The 23,928-nt window shown below is 40.7% G+C and overlaps 1 protein-coding gene across 2 annotated transcripts in view; it reads left to right on the top strand.

The window, feature by feature from the left end:
- The window catches only part of FMN1 (formin 1), a 184,225-nt gene that overhangs the window by 35,600 nt on the left and 124,697 nt on the right, over positions 1-23,928 (top strand). For both annotated transcript variants that reach the window (XR_012717260.1, XM_075282961.1), the window contains exon 3: positions 19,676-19,788. Coding sequence is in view for 1 of the 2 variants with exons in the window: in XM_075282961.1 (XP_075139062.1) it covers positions 19,676-19,788 (113 nt within the window). In the remaining variant the exon portion in view is untranslated. The remainder of the gene's footprint in view (positions 1-19,675; positions 19,789-23,928) is intronic.

Here is a 23,928-nt window from a genome sequence, read left to right as displayed (position 1 = left end):
AGCCTTAAGAAAGGCTATTCTTCTCCTACCTTTAGATGTCTTCTCTGCGCCGCCGTTCGGTAGAAATCCGGGTTTTCTTCGGTATACAAATGAGTTCTCTTGCAGCACTGGGGGCGGTCCTCAGCACTCAAACAGCACTGGGGGTGTCCCCAATGCTGCGAGAGAACTCTCCAGCGCTGCTTCCATCTTCTTCTGGAACGCCCTCTCCCTGTGTCGTCTTCCATCCTGGGTTTCAATCTTCTAGGTCTTGGGCAGAGCCGACTGCGCATGCCAGGGCCACAAGAAAATGTCCGCTTACACAGTAATCCGAAGAAAACCCGGATTTCTACCGAACGGCAGTGCGGAAAAGACATCTAAAGGTAGGAGGAGAATAGCCTTTCTTAAGGCTATTTCTATGTGTTAGTCAGAAAAAAAAGGGAATCCAATGATAGGATCCGTTTAAACCTTTTTTTGGGTAAAGTATTTATTTTTGCATCGTATAATGAACAAATACAGGGGATCGTTTTTATTTGGCAATCCCTATGTGTTCATGTTCTATTTTAAAACGCGTATTCTGATGTATCTTTCAGATTTGCTATAAATCTCTATTGTCACTTTGGGCTCATAAAGGCAAACAAGGCTGTCAAGAAAACTGTTCATAAAACTACTATAAAATATAGCTGTCCCTCTATTTTTAGTTTGTTCAGATATATTTCTTGATATTCTTTGTATGCATTAAAGCCCCACATAATGTTCATACACGCAGTATGTACATATATTTAACATTTATTTATTTTTTTATGCATACTGTATCTAATCTTCAAGATGGCGCCGCTGGAGTGACAGTGATTTATTTGGCAAGTGGCTACATCAGAAATTACATGTTAGTAAGATGTTTTTGTTATAAAGGTTGGTCTTCTACAAACCATATTTACAGTCAAACAACAATTTCTTGCTCATTCGTCTTGCATAGATCACTTATGTAACATGTGCTTCTAGTGCTTCAAATTTTTCTTCGTGATGTTTTCTCATTGTTTCTACCCCATTGCCCTCTATTGTCGCCATGTCTACATTATTACATAACAGGCGCCTTTGGATGCCGAGACTTCCTTGTGTGCGAGCTAGTCTGTCAGAAGTGATTTCTTCCAGGTCTCTGAACCTTGTCTGCTGTGAATTCTTAGGAATTTTATGCCAAGGACTACTGCACTCTTCAAGAATCCTAGAAATTAGGACAGTGCTGTTTCCTTCACCTGGATCCTCCAATTGAACAGAGGTTCTGAAAATTAACCTGCATTTTACCACTTACTACCATACTGTACCTGATTTGGCTCTTGAAATGGTGATGCGTCCAGGTGTAGCCTGGCACTTAGTGGTAATCCAGACAGACTCAGCTGCATACGTAATTATAGGGTTACATTTTAGCATTCTAAAGGGGTCCACCATGATTAAAGGGGTTCTCCAGAATATTTGTGAGTACTTCCTTTGATGTTTTTAGGTATAGAATCCAAGGTCTCCCAGCTGCTCCAAACTCTAGGTCTTGAAGCTAGAACAACCTCGGGGCTGGGTGCTGATTCTAATCACATGCTCTGGGGTCAGAACCAGCCCAGATCTCTTGGGTTCATTGCCCAAAAATTCTAAGGGCAGTAAATACTCTGACTTCTTGGAGAACCCCCTTTAAAATTGACAACATAGTCCATGCTCCATTGTAGGTTTTTGATCTGATCACTGCTCAGTCACTCCTTTAGAGGATCTGTCTGCTCTCCAGACATGGCTAGTTTTCTAACCATAAAAAAACTGGTGAAACTTTTATAACTCTGTGGTGTTATGAATAAACCAACCACTAGGTGTTAAAATTCTCCTTTATTAATGGGGTACGTCCATCAGCTGTAAAATGGGGATAGTAAGAAGTAGAGGGCTGCAATATGGGGGTAATAACAGGGCAAGTGTCCGGCAAATAAATGCGGTAAGGAAAGTACTTAAAATAACATAAAATAAAGAAGTTAAAAACAAAATAAAATGATGATTTTAAAACTGGTGGTAGAGGTCCAGAGGGGAGAGGTGGTGGATGTGGCGGTGTAAGTGAAAGAGGAGGAGGAGATAGCCAACACTTTAACCACACAGGCACTGACACAGCCAAGTCCTGTGGGATCCATGCCTGGTTCATCTTAATGAACAGAAGTATGTCCACGTTGGCTGTTGATAGGCAGAGCCTCTTGTCCGTTTTGACACCCCTGCGGTGCTGAACATGCATTCTGATAGGACACTTGCCATGGGGCAGGTCAGTACTTACCCATTTTCCTGTGTGCAGCAACTAGGTGGAGTAATGTAAGGAGGATCGAAATAGTCGTCACAGTTGGGCTCCACCAAAATTCCACTACTCCTTAGGGTATGGTGCAATGATGATGAGGGAGCCTGTGGTGTTGATGCTGCTGATAGTTGTTTCTCTGGAGGTGCACACTGCAGGAAGTCTCCCACTTTATGGTGGTTGGGGAGCCCTCTATGGTAGTGCAGGATTGTTGACTTGGGACATTTGAGAACAATACCCTGTTTTATTGTAGTTTTCATCATGGCAGGCGTACAGTTGATACAACAGTTTTCCACAAGATGGAGGCACAATTTTGGAAATAGAGCATATGTAGAAAAGATTAGGAAGGGCACTCACCCACATCCAAGCTCGTCTTCATAAAATACTTCTTTTATTAAGGTAACAGATTTCTTTAAAATCAAGTAGTGCAGGGAGGGAATAGAGCATATGGGGCAAGTAGGCATACTACTATGCCTACTTGCCCCATATGCTCTATTCCCTCCCTGCACTACTTGATTTTAAAGAAATCTGTTACCTTAATAAAAGAAGTATTTTATGAAGACGAGCTTGGATGTGGGTGAGTGCCCTTCCTAATCTTTTCTACATATGCTCTATTTGTTCATACTGCCTTTTTTTGGTTGTTGAGCACCCCCCACAGCTCTTCACATTTAAGGTTACAATCCTCATACTTACCTTCAATTTATTGGGACTTTCATTTATATTTCTAGCAGTGCCATCCTATATTTCTTTTTCCTTGACAATTTTGGAAATCGCTAGGCTGCAGAGGCTTTAAGATGGTATTTCCTGGGTCAGTCAATGTTTCTCTGTTTCTAGTAATCGCTCTAAAAGTATGTTCTTTCTCTTCAACAAAAATATACCTGCAACTGGCAAGATGTCGGGTGCAGGTTTCATAAGGGGGCATTCACATGGAGTAACATGGCGCTGATTCTGGCACGATAACTTGCGTAAGAATCAGTGCTGCAAAACAGAATCCCATTGACTTCAATGGGTTCCGTTTAACGTGTGTAACACATTGAAATCAATGGGTTAAAAAGCCTCCCAAAGGATATCTGAAATATCTACTGTAGAGCATCATATTAATAGAGCCTTTATGAGTCTACTTGATGTGTAACCTCCTGCAGAACTAAGCAGTAACCCTCAGCAGGAGCATGAAAAATATATAGTATATATAGTGACTGGACCTGAGCAATTTGTAAAAAAAAAAAAAAAAAAAAAAAAATTGACTACTTTGATGCACATGGATGTACAGATGGAAAACTTTGAGATATAGATAGATAGATAGATAGATAGATAGATAGATATAGATATATATAGAGAGAGAGAGAGCGAGCTAGTTTTGAGGGTAAAAACACAGGAGATGCTCTTCATGACAATGAAACCACTTGCAAAATAAAAGGGGTATCCCCATAACTCTTGTTCTGAAGCTTGAAGGCTCTGTACTCTCTTCACTTCCTGGATTTCTCGCACATTGGTGGGCGGGGTTTCACTTGCTCTGCTATCTACTATGATCCACAGTATGATGCTGATGTGCAAACTGATGTAGCAGAGCTGGATTTGAGCCAGTTTGCATTACATACAGAGGTAACGGACTACTTATCTCAGCCCTTATCATCCAAATTCATTTAAAACGGCTGATAAGTGGAAAAGCTGAAGATAGACAGCACAGTAATCCCGAAGCTCTCACCTCCCCCTCCCTATATGAGGAGCTCCGTTGCTTGTCAGCCCCCCCCCCCCCCCCCCCCTGAGAGCAGGCAGCTACCTCACTTGACAAATGAGCAGATAATCCCAAGGGCCATTGTCAACAATGAAGTGAATAAATTAAGATAGTGGCCAAACAAAGCAGTTTTGATAAAGCAATGTATTTAGGAAAATTCGTATATCCATATAAACTAGCAGTATAGATGGGATGCTTGTTATGGGACAACCCCTTTAATTCTTTATGGTGGATCCTGATTAGAACCTCCGGCTTCTCAGGTTCCACTAGTGGTCTTTTCCCACAGGTTGGGAAGTGTTACTGGTCTTAAGACCTGGGTCGCGAGTCCTTTGGTTTTATGACCATCAGTACTGACCGGATCGTACAGAAGTTGTGTAGAGAAAATACAATTATCAATAAAGCAACTGTGGTTCACCATATCATCAGATTTGTGGTTTTGAGCTGCGCACCCCCTGGTGTATTTTGGAAGTAGCATCACTGTAATTCCAAAATGTATAGCAAAACACATAGCAAATCTGTCTTGTCATAGACTGGTACAATCCATATTGCTACAATAATCAATTTCCATTAGTGCAATTTACACAAGGACAATATTTCTTCTTGCTACAATAAAGGGATGTATGCCATTTAGTCATTCCATTGTCTGTAAGTCTTTCATTTAGCTGCTGACTGCATTGCATACTGTATTGTACTGTACAGCATCTACCTTCCTTCTTCTCTGAACACATTATTTATTAGTAGTATCGGTAGCCTTGTCTGTTCTTACTCTGCAGGAAAAATATCCAACCATACTTAATAGTGGACCTTGGCCTAGGGTGCCACTTAAAAGTGGTCTGGGGGTTGTGGCCTCCGTCTGTTACTGTCTATTATGTATTGCTTTTAAAGGCATTTACCATATCTGTAAATGTTCCTATTCTTGGACCCTCAATGTTCCTATTCAGCGTTCTGTGCCTCGCTCTGTTGATTTGCCATATCCATGAAATAAGCTCCTATATAATAGAAACTTTTACGTTCTCCCGTCAGTTCCATTTCCACTCTTCTCACCCCTCCACCTATTACCTCATCCCCCTTTTGTCCCATATAATTTTCAATTATATATGCATTTTGTATGGCAAGTCGTAATATTGATATGAAGGGCTGTTCTTTGGACTTTTTGTACTTGTTTTGGATCCACAGGTCTTTTTGACAATCTTCCATACCTCTTCATCTAAGCCACCAGACAAGTATTATTGTATAACCTTTAATAGTAAGATGACCATAGTACAGTATGTCTTGAAATGTGGCTTTTAATGTGTTTTGGTATTAATGTATGGGTTATGACTGTAAGATGCATTTTTCTGTTCAACTACTGAATTTAGACAATTAACTGGATTGGAGCAGGTCTATTCACTAATTATCCAAAGGATCTAGAGCAACCAAAATTAATTTTAACTCCACAAGTGGGTGCCCCCCAAAATAAATTGATAAAAAGTAACCTTTATTAAATATGTTTAAAACAAAAACACTTTGTTAAAATGACAGCTCTAGGCCTCCAAAGAAGCCCGATATTAGAAATTATCCACCCAATATTTTTAAACTAGCCCCTAATGCCGTAGTGTACTGACCTAAACAAAGTCACATAGATATACTTTTTGAAGGATAACAAAGTAGCCAAAATTATTCCCTACTGTGTAAGAGGAATAAAGATATGTATCCAATTCAATATAATTGGTGTTCCTCCCTGTAGGTTACACAGAGTCCAATTGCCAGTTTGTTTCACTTCGGCTAAACCTAGGACAGCAGTGTCAGTAACCCTATATGCTCCAAAATCAACTAGCTGCCAAAGACTTAGATAGATAGCGATCCCTAACACTGCTCTCGCCCAGCTTAATATATAGATTACGCTGTCTGAATGGCAAATCTAGTGAAAAGATAAGGGGCTGGTGGGTAAGAGGCTAATAGTATGGCTCTAATGCTATGACATTCACAGCGGTGATATCATATAAATATGGTGGAGTGAGTCTGATATTACTCCACTTCTGGCAGTTACAACGTCTCAACGCGTTTCATTACCCTAATGTAACTCATCAGGAGACTATCTTTCATCCCTGCCTGGACTACAAATAAAGTTTTTGATACACCCTGATTACGGTGTGCGGTCAAAACCGCATTTCCCGGGACCCAGAAGGTAGGTCCCAGTACTCAAATGGAGGCCAATGCTGCGCTCGGCACACTCCGTTCCTATATAGATTCGGAGTGTATAGGAACCCCACCCCCTTAACCACACAGCCCAATCAGCTCGCATCAGAATCACTGACGTAACACCGCATCATAGGAGAGGGCGTGTGAGGGGTGGGGATAGTCAAAGCGCCACTCAAACACCATAGTATGAGAAAGAAAGAAAGAAAGAAAGGTAAGTATATAATAGTTCCAATAGATGTTTATGACTGAGGATCATGTTCACAGTGTTGCACTCAACAACAAGTAGACTAACAGGGATAACCTTACATTCATCACACCATAACATCGCTCCGTGGCATACATAGATTAACAATTTATGTTACCGAAACTGCGGACGCAACGTCTAAACAATGTCAACCCCTACAGAAGTGAGTCATCCTACTACTGGCACCGGAGTCTACAGCATGTATTTGCAGCCTAACACAGTGTACCAATACGCTCCCTAGTGTATTATCGCTCCATAGAACGCAACGATTGGCCATTGTGTTACCGCAATCACAAACGCAATGTCTGAACAGGGTTAACCCCTAAAAAGGTAAGTTACCCTAGTGTTGGTACTGGAGCCGCCAACATGACTTCTGAGCAAACATGATAAACCGAAATGCTACCCAGAACCCACATTATGTGGTTATGATGCCTGCTCCCTCTAAGGCGACCACTTAATGATGACGTATGTAGGTTTTGGTGACATGCTGCTATCGAAAACATATAAAAAATCCTGTAGTTGTATAACTCGTTAATGAACAAAAATGTTACATTGCAACATGACCTCTTACAAAACTTTATTTCAAATGAACGGTAAGTATGAAATACCATCGTTCAAGCCTTTAGGCTTGACTGATGCGAATTTAAATATCCAAAAAGCCTCACGGCGTAGAATCTGTGCATCCCAATCACCTCCCCTCACTGACTTGGGTACCCTTTCAATAATCTGGAATTTGAGGGCAAAGGGGTCACCCCCATGGCACTCCCAGATGTGTTTGGCTACGGGCGTATCAGTCTGTCTCACTACATCGCCAACATGGTCCAACACTCTACGTCTCAGCTGTCTCTGAGTTTTGCCCACGTAATTTTGTGGGCAGGGGCAGGTGATCACATAAACAACCCCTTCGGTTTTGCAGTTGGCGAAATCTCTGATACAAAAAGTGTGGTCAGTAGCACAAGCCCGGACCTTGGTGCCTCGCTGTATATAGGCACAAGCCCGACAGGACCCGCACTTGAAAGTTCCAACCGTCTGGGATCTATTCAGCCAGGTCTATTCACTATAACAAAGACACATGTTGCATGTTTGCTGTCATTATTGACTTACTTGCTATGTATTTGGGGACATGTTCCGCTAGAGAAAGGCCAAGACAAGATAAAAGTATCAGTCGATTAAAACTGTTATGCTCGAGCCCCACGTTGTGAAGCTGCAGTAAAGTTACAGCACCTGCAGCGTGGATGTTATTCAGGCTAATCCCATCTACACATTGTAGAAAATAATCCACAGCGGAAATGCTGCAATTTCACAAACGCAGCGGTATTAAACAAAATACATTTCCGCCGTCGTCTTTTCCGTAGTGTTTTGTGTGGGCCATTTTTAATTTTCTGGGAGTGCTGGTCTTGTCCATCCACAGGTTGTATCTGGTATCTTAGCTCACTTGAAATGAATGTTACTGAGCTGTAATACTACACACACTGTATTGTTAGGGTAAAAAAAGGTGGCGTGTTACTCAAAAGGTCGAGTCACATCCATTCAGCAGATCGTTTAACGGCTGCAAAAATGCATGTTAAAAATAATGCAACTGGATGGACATTTGCTATTAGGGATCAATGTAAGAGAAAAAATAATCTCTTGAAAATGCAGTTTTATTACATTGTAAGCCACTAGATGGAGCTGTACCTCACTTTTCTTTATTGGAAATGTTTAGGCAGTAGTTGCAGGGTAGATGCAACCCCCAGTGGATCTGTGGGAAACTGCAGGGTAAGCATTGAATCATTTTACAACCACACAGCTGTAAAACTTGTACTCTGTTTTGCTTATTGTATAGTGATTTAAATTGCTATTGTCATGAGATGGAGGTAGTGTAAGCAGGGGCATATGTCAAAGGGTTCATATTCTGGCTGACGGGTACTCCTTGTATTCAGATCCCACTATATACTTAGTATAGTAGCTCTCCATACCTAGTAGCATGATTGTAACTGGAATACCAGATTTGCAAGAAGTGACTATGGCAATAACCCTATGATCACACTGAAGCATGGAGACTATTCTAGCAGCAGTAATACTATACCTGGATAATGCTCATCCAGGGGTCTGTCCAAGTGCAAGTAGAGGGTCCGGAAGGAACTTTTCCCACTCAAAAGCACTCGACCAAAAAACTAAATTGCTATAATCATCTTTTAATTGTGATACTGTGTTCAAACCCCAGTTTACAACTAATGAATGAGCTAGCAGTCGGGTGAAAGTGAACATTTCTCAGGTGACCGGCATAGGGGTCCTAAAAACTGAAAGACTCCTAGGAAAGCCTGTTGAGTTGACATGTCCAGTGGTGAACCTGGCCTCTCTGCTGCCTGAGGCGGACGATTGAAAGACGCCCCCCCCCCCCTCCCATATTGCGTGGGGGGTGTTGTTGATCTGCTGATCGTCCGCCTCAGACAGCGGGGAGGGGAAACATTTACAATAAATACAATGCCGTAATACTCACAGGAGACTTCTCCCCACATTTCCCATATGTTCTCTTTGGACTGCCACGCCTCACCTCGCCTCATTAGAAGTGCGGTGCTGGACACGTCCTAGTTTAATTTTTGGACACAGATAGCATGAGATGCTGTATGCAGCCTCTGTATGTAATACAGTTAGAGATGGGCAAACCTTGCGAGACTAGTTACACGAATATTCGCTAGCTTCATCTGCCAGTTAAGTTTCCACAAGTGCTCATATTATACTCTGGGGTATTTTCAGAATTTTGAGTATTATAAGCAAAATCACCATGGAGTTGCTGTAAAATAATAAACACTTAGTTTTCATCCCTCACCAGGCACTACATTGTGATCCCCTCCTTCTGTCACCTCTACTGGTCTCCCTGGCCTTGTGGCACCCAACACTGTCCTGCCCTCTTCTGGACTTCTGTGAGGTTATGCGCCCCAGGGGATCACTGAGGCCTGTGTTTGGGTCTCAACGGTTACGTGGGGTGCGTCAATGTGATGTTTTTATGGAGACCTAGTCACAGGCCTAATTTGTTCCCTGTGGTCAGTGATAACACCCAGGAAGATAGAAAACAATGACCAAGGAGCCCAGGAGAGGAGAGGGAAGGTGCGCATCAGTGTTAATTTTACCATACCTCCCCTGGTCTTCCACTTACGATCATCTGGGGTCTGACCCAATCCCAGATTATTATGGTGATTCATAGGCCAAACCTGTGATTTTTGGAAAATTTGCAAAAAACTCCTCTTGTTATGAATTGGTTCACTCATTTCTAAATCTAGTGTGTGTGTATTGTGCCATGTACTGCTCATGCATGGAGTGGGGAGTTATTTAATCCTCTTATATAAGAAGAAATCGCTTGTGATCCCACTGTACAGAGAATTGGTGAGACCACATCTGGAATACTGGGGCACATTTATTAATACTGGGGTTTTGTACCAAAGTCTTAATAAAGATAGTCACAGAAGTAGGACACTGCTAATTTATGAAGAAGCCCCTACACCAGATTGGAGATCTATGACCGTTATAAAACTGGCAAGAATTATAATAAATACGTTGGGCCAAGGCATCCCTGTCCTGATCTGTCCACATTCACACAGTGTGGTGAACAAGGTGCAGAATAGGTGTTGTGGAGCATGTTTACTGCAAGAACTGACCCTGGGCCAAATGTGCCCCACAGTATCGCCCCTCTATGCCAGAAAATAGACATAGGGAAATTGAACTGGTGCAAACGTGGATTACAAAAATAATGGCAAGTTTGGAGCATAAAACTTCAGGAAAGTCTTAAAGAACTTGCAACTGTAAGAACCTGCAGAGTAGATGCAACATTTCATTTCTGTTGGACTGTGAACACTATAAAAACAAATCCCATAAGAAAATAGGGCAAATGTATTTTTTTTCTAACCCCCTCTCCTAATTTTGATTTTTTTTTTTTTATTTTTTTTTGCTGCTTCCTAGTAAATATTACAGATATTACATGAAACCACTAGGAAGTACCATTTATATGTAAATAAATAAGCCGTCATAAAGCTTTGTGAACGGAAAAATAAAAGTTATGGCTTTTGGAAGATGGGGAGTAAAGAAAACCAAAAATCTTTAAATATCATTAAATATGTTGAAGGTATAAATGCGGATCAGGAGGGAGGTGTTTTTAATGGGACCCCCCCCCCCCCCAAAAAAAAACAAACAAAAAAACACAAAAACAAAAAACAAACACAAACAAAACAAAAAAAACTAAAGACAATAAGAAATCACCTGGGGTGGGGGAATTTGGAAGTAGGGATGAGTGACATGGATTTGACGGAATTTTCAAAAATTTTAGGGCTCAGCCCTAAACTGAAACTTTAGGGGTTTTAGTCACCCATAAAATTCTATTCTACATTGGGCTCTCCTCAGAACCCAGAGTATAAGTAGTGGCCCAGGATAGGTTAATAAAAATAATAAACTGTTATACTCTCCTTGCTTAACCCCTTCTGGGCATACAGCATCCTCTTCTTCTTTTGGTCTCTGGCTGATGTCGCTTGTCCCAGAGTCACCACTGAGGCCTGTGATTGGGTCTCAGTGATCATGTGGGGTGTACGAACGTCACATCTAACCAGTCCCCCTTCTTGCTAAGTGAGTGCTATCTGATCTACCAAATGCTGCATTAATCAAAGCCTTGTCTTGCCACCTGGCACTGGAGAGGGATCACCATCTAACCCAGAGGCCTAGCTAGTCACTATTGGGCCCTGGACTCTGTGGCAGCCCCAAAGGTCCCTATGACAAATCAAATATACCACTATTCTAAATAAGCTCAACGATGAATCCAGCAACACCTTCTTAGTATAAAACTTAGCCTTTAATGTATAACATCCAAAATAAAAACAAACATCGGTACCGGTATATTAGGGTTTGTCCATGATGGCGGATGGAAAAATAAGCGTCTGGCTGACGCGTTTCGAAGCCTTACACTGGCTTCTTACTCATAGCCTGACGTTGGTAATACAAACACTGCTATATATAATGAAACCCAATAATAAGGCAGCTGTGTTGAACCGGAAATGTTATAAATAAAACAGAGAACAAAACAAAACAAAAGTAAATAATAAACAACAGACATAAACATAATATGATAAAATATGATGTAACAAAGGACACTTATACATGAAACAAAAACAAAAACATGAAAAGTTTTAATTACCAGATCTGACCTTCTGATTCACCGTTATGGAAGAATGGCAAATAAGCCGCATACATAGATCTTGGTGAGTATTTGCCCTTAACAAAGATGGCTGAAAAAATCCCTGATGCGCATGCTCAAAGACTAAACCTCCGATCATGTGACCTCCGATCATAAGACCTGAAAGGTCACATGAACGAAATATAACAATATTCTCCAAGTAAGAAGAAAAACAAACTCGACAACAAGAAAAAGAGGAAAAAAAGGAAGAAAAAAAGAAGAAAAAAAAAAAAAAAAAAGGAAAAGAAAATCCTGACATTGACAGGTAAGTCTATAGAAAGATGCAACTACCTACTGAAACAGATCCCATTCCAAGTAAAATCCTATATGTATATAAGGACCTGTGTAAACAGCATCCTAAAAGTTGCCAAAAGAACAACTCCTGGAATAAGATTCGCCTAGACTAAGTACACCCAAAGATATACTAAACAGATATCCCTGAAAGATGACACGCTAAATAGATGTATAGTACTCCATAGAAAGTATGGCGCTCCTCTAAGAATTATATTGGAAGAGATTCTTCCGATCGTTTTTTAAAAAATATATATCAAGAACCAAATGACACACTACATTTAAATTTTATAAACATATGATAAATCATGTTTAGAATTTAAGCCTTTAGGATCCCGAGTATTCAAATTTAGAATCCAGAAGGCTTCCCTTATTCGGACTTGTTGTTCCCAGTCCCCATTTCTCTTGGGTTTTAAAACTTTCTCTATACCTTTAAAGGAGAAAGAGGATAGACTACCTCCATGAATATTTCTAAAGTGCTTAGTTACACCAGTTATTTTCAGAGATTTTTCATTAGAGATTGAATGAATATGTTCAGAAATGCTTGATTTCAGAGGTCTGATTGTACTTCCTATATATTGTAAGTTACATGAACTGCAAGTGACCATGTAAATCACATGGTCTGTCCCGCAGTTCATGTATTTGTTTATGTTGTAAACTCGGTTCTGTGAAACATCAGTGAAATTTGAGGTTTTCTCGGCATATCTGCAAACCTGACATCTTGCGGTGCCGCATCTATGAAAACCCTTAACATATAGCCAAGTCTCCGAGATGGTGTGACCATCTGAAAGGAGACTTGGAGAAAAGGGGTTTTCCCCTTTTTAGAAATGTAATTAACCCCTTTTGAAATTAGAGAACTGAGAGTGTCATCTTGGTTTAAGATACTTATATTGTTTTTGATAAGGGAACAATGTTGTCTCGTAGAATTACAGAATTTACAGGGGGATTTTCCCAAAACCTGTGGAGATAGAAATATGAAAGTACAAGTCTCAAATCCACAATTTTATCCACTTTCCTCCAAGGTTCCAGTATTGGAACAATTTAGATCAGTAGTAGAGAGAGAACTTGTAAAATTACAAAGTTCACACACTAACTACAGAGATAATTTGAGCAAATTAGAGAGGATAGAACTTAACCGTCTTGAAAAGAATGATAAGATCACCATTAGAATGGCTGACAAAGGTGGGAAAGTAGTTATTCTTAACAAGAGTGACTATTTGAAATCAGTATTGGATATATTGGAAGATAATACTACCTATAAAAAACTATCTAAAGACCCTACTGAACAATTTACAATATCCCTAAATAGATTAGTTGCAGAGGGAGAAACATTGGGGGTTTTCACCACAAGAGAGGCTAAATTTCTGGTTCCGGAACATCCTATAACACCAATTATGCACGGATTGCCGAAAATTCATAAGGGGGTCTTCCCCCCTCCACTCAGACCCATAGTATCAGGGATAGGATCCCTAAATGAAAATCTATGTGATTGGATCGATCAAATCCTCCAACCCTTGGTAATGCGTACTCCGGGTTACATTAGGGATTCTAAGGAGGTTATAAGATTCTTTGATGGGTTTGAGTGGAGGGGGGACTACACATGGCTTACATGTGATGTAGTTTCTTTGTATCCCTCTATACCGCATGATGTGGCTATTGTAGCTTTGGGAGAACACCTAAGGAAATACTCAACCTTCTCGGAGGAGATAAATCAATTTATTATGGATGTGGTGGAGTATCTACTCCACCACAATTTCTTTATGTTCCACGAGACCTTTTACCTACAGGTGCGGGGTGTGCCAATGGGGGCGAGGTTCTCGCCCTCATTGGCAAACCTCGTTATGGCATGGTGAGAGAAGAGGGTTATTTTTCACGTAAACAATAATTTCAGGCATAACATCAAATGGTACAGCAGGTACATTGATGATTTGCTTATTGTCTGGAAGGGTGAAACATCTAGAATTCCGGATTTTATTGAATTTATCAACAGTAATTATTTCAATATAAGATTCACATATGAATTCAATCCTAAAAAAAATTAACTTTTTGGACATCACTCTCGTTGGCAATGAGGTGGAAGGCTGTGTGGAGACTGGACTTTTCAGAAAAAAGGAGGCAGGCAATACGTTATTACATTCTGGTAGTTCCCATCCAAAACACACAAAGCGTTCCCTTCCAGTGGGTGAGTTAATAAGACTAAAGAGAGCGTGTAGCTCCAATGACTCCTATGTGACACAAAGAGATGACATGCGCAGACGTTTCATAGAACGTGGATATTCGAGTTGGTCATTGAATAGAGCCCAAAATATTGTAGACAAAATTGATAGAAAATCTTTATTGGCTCCCAGAAAACAGCAAAAGGACACAAAATCAAATAAGGGAGCTTTACATTTTTCAACTAGATACAGTTCGGACTACAATAGTATTGTTAACATTATCAAAAACAATATAAGTATCTTAAACCAAGATGACACTCTCAGTTCTCTAATTTCAAAAGGGGTTAATTACATTTCTAAAAAGGGGAAAACCTTAGCTAACCATCTTTCTCCAAGTCTCCTTTCAGATGGTCACACCATCTCGGAGACTTGGCTATATGTTAAGGGTTTTCATAGATGCGGCACCGCAAGATGTCAGGTTTGCAGATATGCCGAGAAAACCTCAAATTTCACTGATGTTTCACAGAACCGAGTTTACAACATAAACAAATACATGAACTGCGGGACAGACCATGTGATTTACATGGTCACTTGCAGTTCATGTAACTTACAATATATAGGAAGTACAATCAGACCTCTGAAATCAAGCATTTCTGAACATATTCATTCAATCTCTAATGAAAAATCTCTGAAAATAACTGGTGTAACTAAGCACTTTAGAAATATTCATGGAGGTAGTCTATCCTCTTTCTCCTTTAAAGGTATAGAGAAAGTTTTAAAACCCAAGAGAAATGGGGACTGGGAACAACAAGTCCGAATAAGGGAAGCCTTCTGGATTCTAAATTTGAATACTCGGGATCCTAAAGGCTTAAATTCTAAACATGATTTATCATATGTTTATAAAATTTAAATGTAGTGTGTCATTTGGTTCTTGATATATATTTTTTAAAAAACGATCGGAAGAATCTCTTCCAATATAATTCTTAGAGGAGCGCCATACTTTCTATGGAGTACTATACATCTATTTAGCGTGTCATCTTTCAGGGATATCTGTTTAGTATATCTTTGGGTGTACTTAGTCTAGGCGAATCTTATTCCAGGAGTTGTTCTTTTGGCAACTTTTAGGATGCTGTTTACACAGGTCCTTATATACATATAGGATTTTACTTGGAATGGGATCTGTTTCAGTAGGTAGTTGCATCTTTCTATAGACTTACCTGTCAATGTCAGGATTTTCTTTTCCTTTTTTTTTTTTTTTTTTCTTTTTTTCTTCCTTTTTTTCCTCTTTTTCTTGTTGTCGAGTTTGTTTTTCTTCTTACTTGGAGAATATTGTTATATTTCGTTCATGTGACCTTTCAGGTCTTATGATCGGAGGTCACATGATCGGAGGTTTAGTCTTTGAGCATGCGCATCAGGGATTTTTTCAGCCATCTTTGTTAAGGGCAAATACTCACCAAGATCTATGTATGCGGCTTATTTGCCATTCTTCCATAACGGTGAATCAGAAGGTCAGATCTGGTAATTAAAACTTTTCATGTTTTTGTTTTTGTTTCATGTATAAGTGTCCTTTGTTACATCATATTTTATCATATTATGTTTATGTCTGTTGTTTATTATTTACTTTTGTTTTGTTTTGTTCTCTGTTTTATTTATAACATTTCCGGTTCAACACAGCTGCCTTATTATTGGGTTTCATTATATATAGCAGTGTTTGTATTACCAACGTCAGGCTATGAGTAAGAAGCCAGTGTAAGGCTTCGAAACGCGTCAGCCAGACGCTTATTTTTCCATCCGCCATCATGGACAAACCCTAATATACCGGTACCGATGTTTGTTTTTATTTTGGATGTTATACATTAAAGGCTAAGTTTTATACTAAGAAGGTGTTGCTGGATTCATCGTTGAGCTTTTTTGCATTTACCTCGAGCTGAGAGGCTGACTTCCGTGCAAACACATAACAGCCTAGAGGATCACAACGTGGGATAATTTTCAGTGGACTTTGTATTTGACCACACATCGGGGACACGTGAGTGAAAGAGCTGACACATTGGTATTTTTTTCTTTCTTGACACTATTCTAAATGGCACAAGGTAGGTAGTGCTCCATGAAAAGTTTTGCACTGGGACCCAGGAACTTAAAGTTGTGCCTCTGATCTAAATCACATTATTATTATTATTATTATTATTATTATTATTATTATTATTATTATTATTATTATTATTTTATTTATTTTTGTCCATAATTCTTGACAAACTAAATCCTGTGTCCTTCTCTGACTACATCCTGGAACGTCTCTGCCTCACTTTATAAATGATATGTAGTCCTAATTGGTTGTTCTCAGGACTTGGCCATGGGGGTGCAGAAGTCTGTTTCATCTGGACCCTGGTGTCCAGGTCGTGGACCTAGTGTCTTTTGTTACAACATAAGAAGACATTAGTAATAGAACTGTCACTTAATACAATAGGTGATGGAGCCTTGTTATATATATTATATAGAGGCTCAAGAGATAAATCTGATATCTGTGGAGACTATGGTCATTCATGCTCCATATTGTCGGCATGTTTGCTTATGACCTTGTCTAAGTACATTTGTGCATATAGCGGCATTGTGTCAATTAAATTAGCATTTGCTGAAATATATGTAAACGTAGGAGACTTGTGAGAATCAGCAGCATCTAGCACTATGCAAAAGAAGGTACCAAATTTCCAGGTGACAATGTTGACAGGTTTATGGTTGTTTCTCTTTTGTGTTCCTCTCCTGCTCTGTGGAAAGTCTGAGAGAGTTGCTTTCACACACAGCAGTGATTTCATTGTTGGTGTTCAGTTGTTGTGTTTTTCTTTTTTTTTTTTTTTAATTTGTTTAAAAATACTATATTATATAATCTATATATGCTGTGTTGTTTTTTTTTATGCCATCAAAAGTGCATCTGGTGCTCATGTGGCCCATTGTAGGCACTTTTGGCAGTTGTCAGCAAGGGCATTCTGGCCATTCTGTGGAAGCACAGCCCAAACCCAGTAAGTTGTAATACTCTGTGTGTTCTGACACCTTCTCATAGCTAGCATTACATCTTTGAGGAATTTGAGCTATAGCAGTTTTGGTTTGGGACTGGACCAGACATGTTAGCCTTAATACCGCATATTTACCAATGATCCTTTGGTGCCCATAATCCTGCCACTGGTTCATCAGGTGTCCTCCCTCAGACCACTTGTGGTCCATAACAGATCCCTTGTCATGGGGGGAAAAAAAGCAGTGTTACTTCACGACCTGTCGGTAGTTTCAACCCATCCTGTGCCACATATGGTGCACTGCGTATCCTAAGTATATTTTTACTCTACATTTTGCTGTATTTTTATAGCTTGTATATAGTTTATGTAACTGTTACTGTATATAGTGTATGTAACTGTTATTGCTCATTTTAATGGGCTGTTCCACTCACTATGAAGCCCCCCTAGACATGAATGGATAACAAAATGCACTCCGATGTCAAACTCTGACCCACGTCAGATGCACGCTTGGTCATGTTCATGTTGTTTGGGAACTGAAGAAATCCTATGCAACTGAGCTGCATCCCTGACACCAGGAGAAGCAAGTTGCTCTTTACTAAAAGTTTGGAGAGATTTGGTTTGTGGAGTCTTAGGACTATAGTATCACAGACTTTGGAGTACAGGACAGACAGGGCTAGGTAGAGAGAGTAGAGATACTGGCACATTTAGAGAGTCAGACAAAAGTGCAAGATGCAGGACTTGCCGTTACCAAGCTCAACTCACATCCACATCTGAAGACCATCAGGATGTGTCCTGGGTGAAGACTTCCACCACCATCGGGCCCACCTAGTTCTGCACCAGCCCAGAAGGAGAGCTGGAGTAGTTTGTTGAGTCTACAAGCTACTGTGACAAGTGCAGTCTTTTTTACAGAGAAAATATACATTGGTTTTTACCACATCTGGTATGACCCAGACAATAAAATAAATGCATTATTTATCATGTTTGAAAGCAGAGACCCCAAACGAAGAGTTGTTTTTTTTTTTTTTTTTTTTTTTTTTAAAGAGGTGTTTCTATGCACAGCAGTAGAAAATTATATTAAGAACCTCTCATTTTGATATCCTTGGAAGCAGGGGTGTAGCTAGAGGGGACAACAGGGACATGCATCCGAGGTGCTGAATGCCAGAAGGGGCATCGGTAGACCACTTTGCCTTGCCTATTATTATATTAAATATAGGGCTAGGGCAGAACCTCTACCCCAGTGCAAGAAAGTTTAACTCTAGCTCTGCTTGAAAGTACACGGACCTACAGAATACAGTTATGTATTTATACCACAAGGTGAACACTATAAAGACAACTAGCAAAACTGCTGTTACATTGTCTTCCTATAGATCAGTGTTTCCCAAACTGCGCTCTGTGGAGCACCAAGTGCTCCGCAAACCATCTACAGGTGCTCCATGATATGGCGATAATAAACGGTTAACAATAAAAAATATAGTTAAATGTGAAGAGTTTCAAGATTAAAATCCTGGTTCCCATGCACTCATAATATTCTCCCGGGGTAGCACTACGGTCTGTTCAGCGAATATACGAGGCCGGCAGATTATTGCTTCATGGTCGGATGGCACTTCAAACTGGTCTCAGACCACCCTTTCTGGCTTAATACGCCGGTCTTATATATTCGGCGAACAGACTGTACTGCCGGACGGAAGTGCTTTTGTCATCTTTCACGCTTGTATTGTGCGGTCACTCGATCCTTGCTGTGTAAGTTTAGTTCGTGCAGTATTTGTAGTGTTGTTCGAAAAACATTCCTAATTTGTTTGTTCAGCAATGGATCACTGGTTGAAGACTGGATTCTTCAGAAAAGCATTTAATACCACTACCATTTTCGGCTAATGGGGGAAAAAAAAAAAAGCTAGCAGAACCCATTGAAATCAATGGGAGGCTTTTTTTTTTTTTTTTTCAGCGTGTAAAATTCCACACCAAATTCCTCACCATTTTTCCTCCGTGTGATGGACCCTCACACAGACCCTCCAGTAGGAGCAGCGGCTTCAACATGGAACAAGTATGTTCAAATATTATGTTAAAAAGTTAAAATATGGATGTTGATGTCGATGGGGATAAGCGCCGTGCATTTTGACGCAGGAAGCAGAGTCAGAATAGGACCAAATGAATGGGCGTAGTATTGAGGGTGTTGCCACGAGGCTGACGCTGCGGCTGAACTAGCCGCGGAATCTGCCTGAAGAAATGGCAGCTTGCTTCTTTTTCCGTGAGCGGGAACACACCGCTCATGGGAAAAAAGGAAGCTAGCGGTCTACATAGACCTCTATTGTGAGAGGGCAGATTCTGACATGGATTCAACGCCAAAATCCGCCCCCTTTTGCCCTTTGTGAACCCCAAAGCCCTAAGTAACGCCAAATGCACCAGAAGTGTTCCACAAAAAGTTTGGGAAATGCTGCTATAGATAATGCCATCCAAATAAAAGGTTTTATAGTCACTCTTATGTGCTAAGGATAAGATACAGCATAAACGTGAATCCAGTAGTATGTACTTGATAACTGAGTTTACTGAAGGTTTTTTTTTTTTTTTTTTATTTTGTGCAGGAGGTGGTATATTGAGAGGTATCGCCAAGTCACTAGCAGATTTCCAGGCTTTAGCTTCTGATCAGCAAACAAGGCCAGACAGAAATCTTCTCCATCTGACACTCGACATAAAAGTAAGTATAAATGAAGGTATTGTGAACACACACACAAAAAATTGACTATCCCAAGATGGTGCATGCTGAGACTATCTCGAGCCTGTGCATCTATATCTATATGCTGCTATTCATTGTCCTTCTGATTTATAGAGATACTTTTGAAGTGGTGGTCTCTATTAATAGAGGAAGGGTTCTCCTGCTATGGGGGCCCTCATATAAACAGGCCATAGCTTATCTTGGCTATAGATATGAGCAGTCTCCCCTACACAGATACACCACAACCCCTTTAGCTGTAGCTCTGTGCACATGACCGTGTGCTTTGTCGTTGTTTCCATGTTTTTCAAGGCTTGCACAATTTCTATTTCTGCTCATATATGTTCATGTATTATCATGGATCCCTGTATATTCTGTGAGCTTTTATGGCTTGGGTTCACTGACAGCAGTGAATGGAACCGTAGAGGCACAGAACGGCACACAGATATGGTCCATGTGTCTTTCAATCATGGCCCGGCTACATGCAGAGGTGTAACATGCACCTTCTAGGCCCCAGCTTAGAATCTGTAATGGGACTCCTTACTTACCTTGTGCCAAATATACCAGCGGAGTATTTCATGTGGCAAAAGAGCCTTTGGGACCCCTCAGGGTCTTGGGCCTGTTAGTGACTGTTACCGCTGCACCCCTCCTATAGGTACACCCCTGGCTACATGTACATGGTTGTGTGCATGTAGACTTAGCAATGTTTTGTACAACTTTAAAGTGACATTACAACTATATCAATGAAGGTAGAATATTGACATTAACAAAATTAAACTTGCATTTCTAAGGCCTAGTTCACTTGGGGCACGGATTAACGGATTTTGGTCCTGATTGTGACAAGCGACATGCCTTGTATTCACACTATAGATCAGTTCAGATGAAGGTCTACACGACCGAAACGTCAACTATTGTGATCTATTAGTCTTTTTCATATTACTGCGACCCCTATGTCCAAAGGCACAACAAATGATGTACACGGTGTTGTAAATAAATTTATTTCCCTTTTTGGCAACAAAACCTGTGTGAGCGACAACATTTTTTGATTAATCCCGCTCCAGTGTAGGCCCAAATGAGTGGGCAGTGAGGCAGACGCCGGGGCTGAATCAGCTGCAGAATCCGCCTGAAGAAAGGGCAGCTCGCTTATTTTTTTCCGTGAGTGGGAATATACCGCTCACGAAAAAAAAAGCAAGCTAGTGGTCTACATAGACCTCCATTGTGAGGAGACTGGTTCTGATTCTGCACCAAAATACGCCCCCTCTTGCCCCGTGTGAACGAGCCCTAAATGTGTTTCAGTGCAGCTTGGCACTGTAGTTCTTGGTGGTTTTCCTTATCCAGGGAGCTGTTGTTTACCTGGTCTATAGGGTTCTGTCTTAACATCACATCAGTCTTTGTCCCCAGTAGGTCTTAAAAACAATAACACACTCAAGTATTATGGGAGTGATAACTTTTCATTGGATAGTATTTCTACTTTTATAAAGATAGCAATCTGAAATACTCTATGAAATAAACAAAACAGACTAAAAAAAGAGCATGTCAGACTTCTCACTTACATAGTACATAATATTTGTCAGTTGCTCCCTTACTCTAAGGCTCATTGCACAGACAGGCAGTTAGTCTAAGCATATTAAGGACTAGGTGAGATCCCATAGCACCCGGGAAAAGCCCATGAGAACACGGCTGCAGACTCCATGAGACTGCCATGTCCCTTGCCTGCTGCACAGGATCTGAGAACATAATGCCTGCTCAGTGTCTGGCCTGGTTCGCACGCCTCCCTTCCTCGAGCTCACTGTGTCAGGCCCTCCCCCTTCATTAAGTACCTGTTACCTGAAAGTAGGGAGGTAAAGTAACTTGAAACCGGCCTCCTCCTCTGGCTGTCTCCAGACTATGACATTTACATTCCGTAGAAAGGCTGCAGCAAGGCGGAAGAGGGAGATCTCATCCTGATTCAGCTGAGAGGACTTGTATGCTTGGGATACACAACTTATTTTTGGTTTATTTTCTTCTTTTGACATGTCGGACGCTTCCTTCCTTTTGTTTTCTTTTTCTTCTTGGCTTGTAATTAATGTCGTGCTGGAGCCGAACAGAGAAGTCTTTTCATAGCTGTCAAGCTGGTCATCGATCAAAAACTCTGTCATATGTATGCGATTAAGCTGCCAAGCAACTAGTCAGCTCCCGTTTGTAAAGCAGGAAGCCGGAATCTGCAGGCTACTACTGAATACAACGGATGGTAACACAGGCCGGTGATAACTTTCTAATCCATGCTTATCGTTTTTATATGGCGTGACTTTATGGAAACTGTTTTTGGAACTCAAGATCTGTGACCTCTGTTATAGATTATTTTTTGTAAGGGAATATTTCCTCTGTTGAAGAGACCCTCCTGTTTGATTGAAATGTGCTGAGCCTGAATTTTTAACACCCCCTCTATACATTTTCTTTTACAATCCAATGGACATGGACGGGAAGGACCTCATTACTAAAGAGCCAATCCCAACTGCAAATGTACCTGACAATTCTTCACAGTCTGTGCTTGGGAAATTTTCCATCAAGTCGTTTTTTGGAATCAAAACAAAGTTGGAAAACCCAAAGCCCGAAGAGGAAAGTGCAGTTCTCAAAGCTTTTCGATCTTTAGGGACTAAAGCAGAAGAGCAGAGTAACCAAGTAGATGTGGTTAATGGTGCAAATGGTGACCTCATAAAGCAAACGGACACCATAAGGGATGGTGCAGAGGAGCCTAAGGAGTTAAAAGAACAAATTAACGATGAACAAATTAGCCAGGAGGAGCAATTAGAGGAGGATTCAGAAATGTCAACAGAAGGGGATTTACACGATGAGGAGGATTCACAAGTCTCCGGAGGACAAGGTAAAAGTGACGACTCAGAGACAGAAAACAAAGAACTTTGTCCGCAAATAGATAACCTGGGAGGGACAGAAGCCCTTGTTTTACAAGAGCAAAAGGATGAAACGAAGGGAGTGTACACAAAGCGTCTGAAAGCTTCAGACATGAGCGAGGATGCTAAATCTGAGATGCATTCCACTTCAGACATTGTACCAGGTGAGACAGATTATGACCAGGATGGCATGCTAGTACGTGGTACTCTAGTTAACATCTCAAGTGATTCAGATTCTGACAGTGAAGCCTCCAAGCAAGAGATATGCCAGAAAAAAACAAAGACTTCTGTGTCTAAGCGTTTATCTGATTCTCAAGTATCCTTGAACAATGGCCCCAAGCAAAATCCAGAATTGCAAAAGACTGAGGACACTGTTATCCTAGATGGAGAGGGCCAGCTGGACCCAAACAGGCCAGAAAATGCAGGGACCACTATGGATGAGAATGGTATTACAGATGAAAATATAGGGGAAAGTAGTCTAAGTTCTGAAACGCCTACTACTGAAACCCCGGGTGACAAACCATTCCAACTTCCTGCCATTTTTAGTGGTTTTCGTGTGCACAAGAAGGGGGAAACTTCAGAAGACACAGTTGCTGTAAAACAAGGAGATAGTGACTTAGCTTTGCTAAAACTTTCCCAACCTGTGCAAAAATCCAAACTTCCAAACGGGCCTGTGGTTCGGAAAAAAGAAGTAAAGTCACCAGTAGTGGAGACTAAAGCAAGCTCCAAATTCATGGAGCAACTTTCCATGCTGCTCAGTTTTGACTCGCCAAAGCAAGAAGAGAAGGAGGAGAATTCGCAGCCAGATGAACCGAAGGATGGAGGCCAAGAAACTCCTGTTGCAGAGGAGAAGCAAGAGTCTGCTCTGGACGCAATAAAGTCCTTCTTTACAGGTGGTTTAAAGAAGACCCCATCTGATTCCTTAGATCTAGAGATGGTAAAACGGAAGCAAAAGAGTGAGAAGGAATCATTGAAGTCAATCTTTGAAAAATCTAAAGCAATAGATGCTGACCAGGCTATGGACAGGAGAAGTGTAGGTTTTTATCTTTGTATTTTTGGGTTCATTTTTTTTGTGTGCGGGCCTAATGCTAGAAAGATGATGTCCATTGGGCTCATGTACATGACCATGTTATGAACACATGATGTTCAAATTGGTTATTCAATGGTAATTGATGCTATGTGCTATGCTTCTTTACCTTTAATGTGCCGCCAATTTTAGATGGAATAAGTGGAG

This window comes from Leptodactylus fuscus, chromosome 7 (genome assembly GCF_031893055.1).
Source record: "Leptodactylus fuscus isolate aLepFus1 chromosome 7, aLepFus1.hap2, whole genome shotgun sequence".
NCBI classification, from domain to species: domain Eukaryota; kingdom Metazoa; phylum Chordata; class Amphibia; order Anura; family Leptodactylidae; genus Leptodactylus; species Leptodactylus fuscus.
This window is presented reverse-complemented; position numbering and strand designations above follow the sequence as displayed.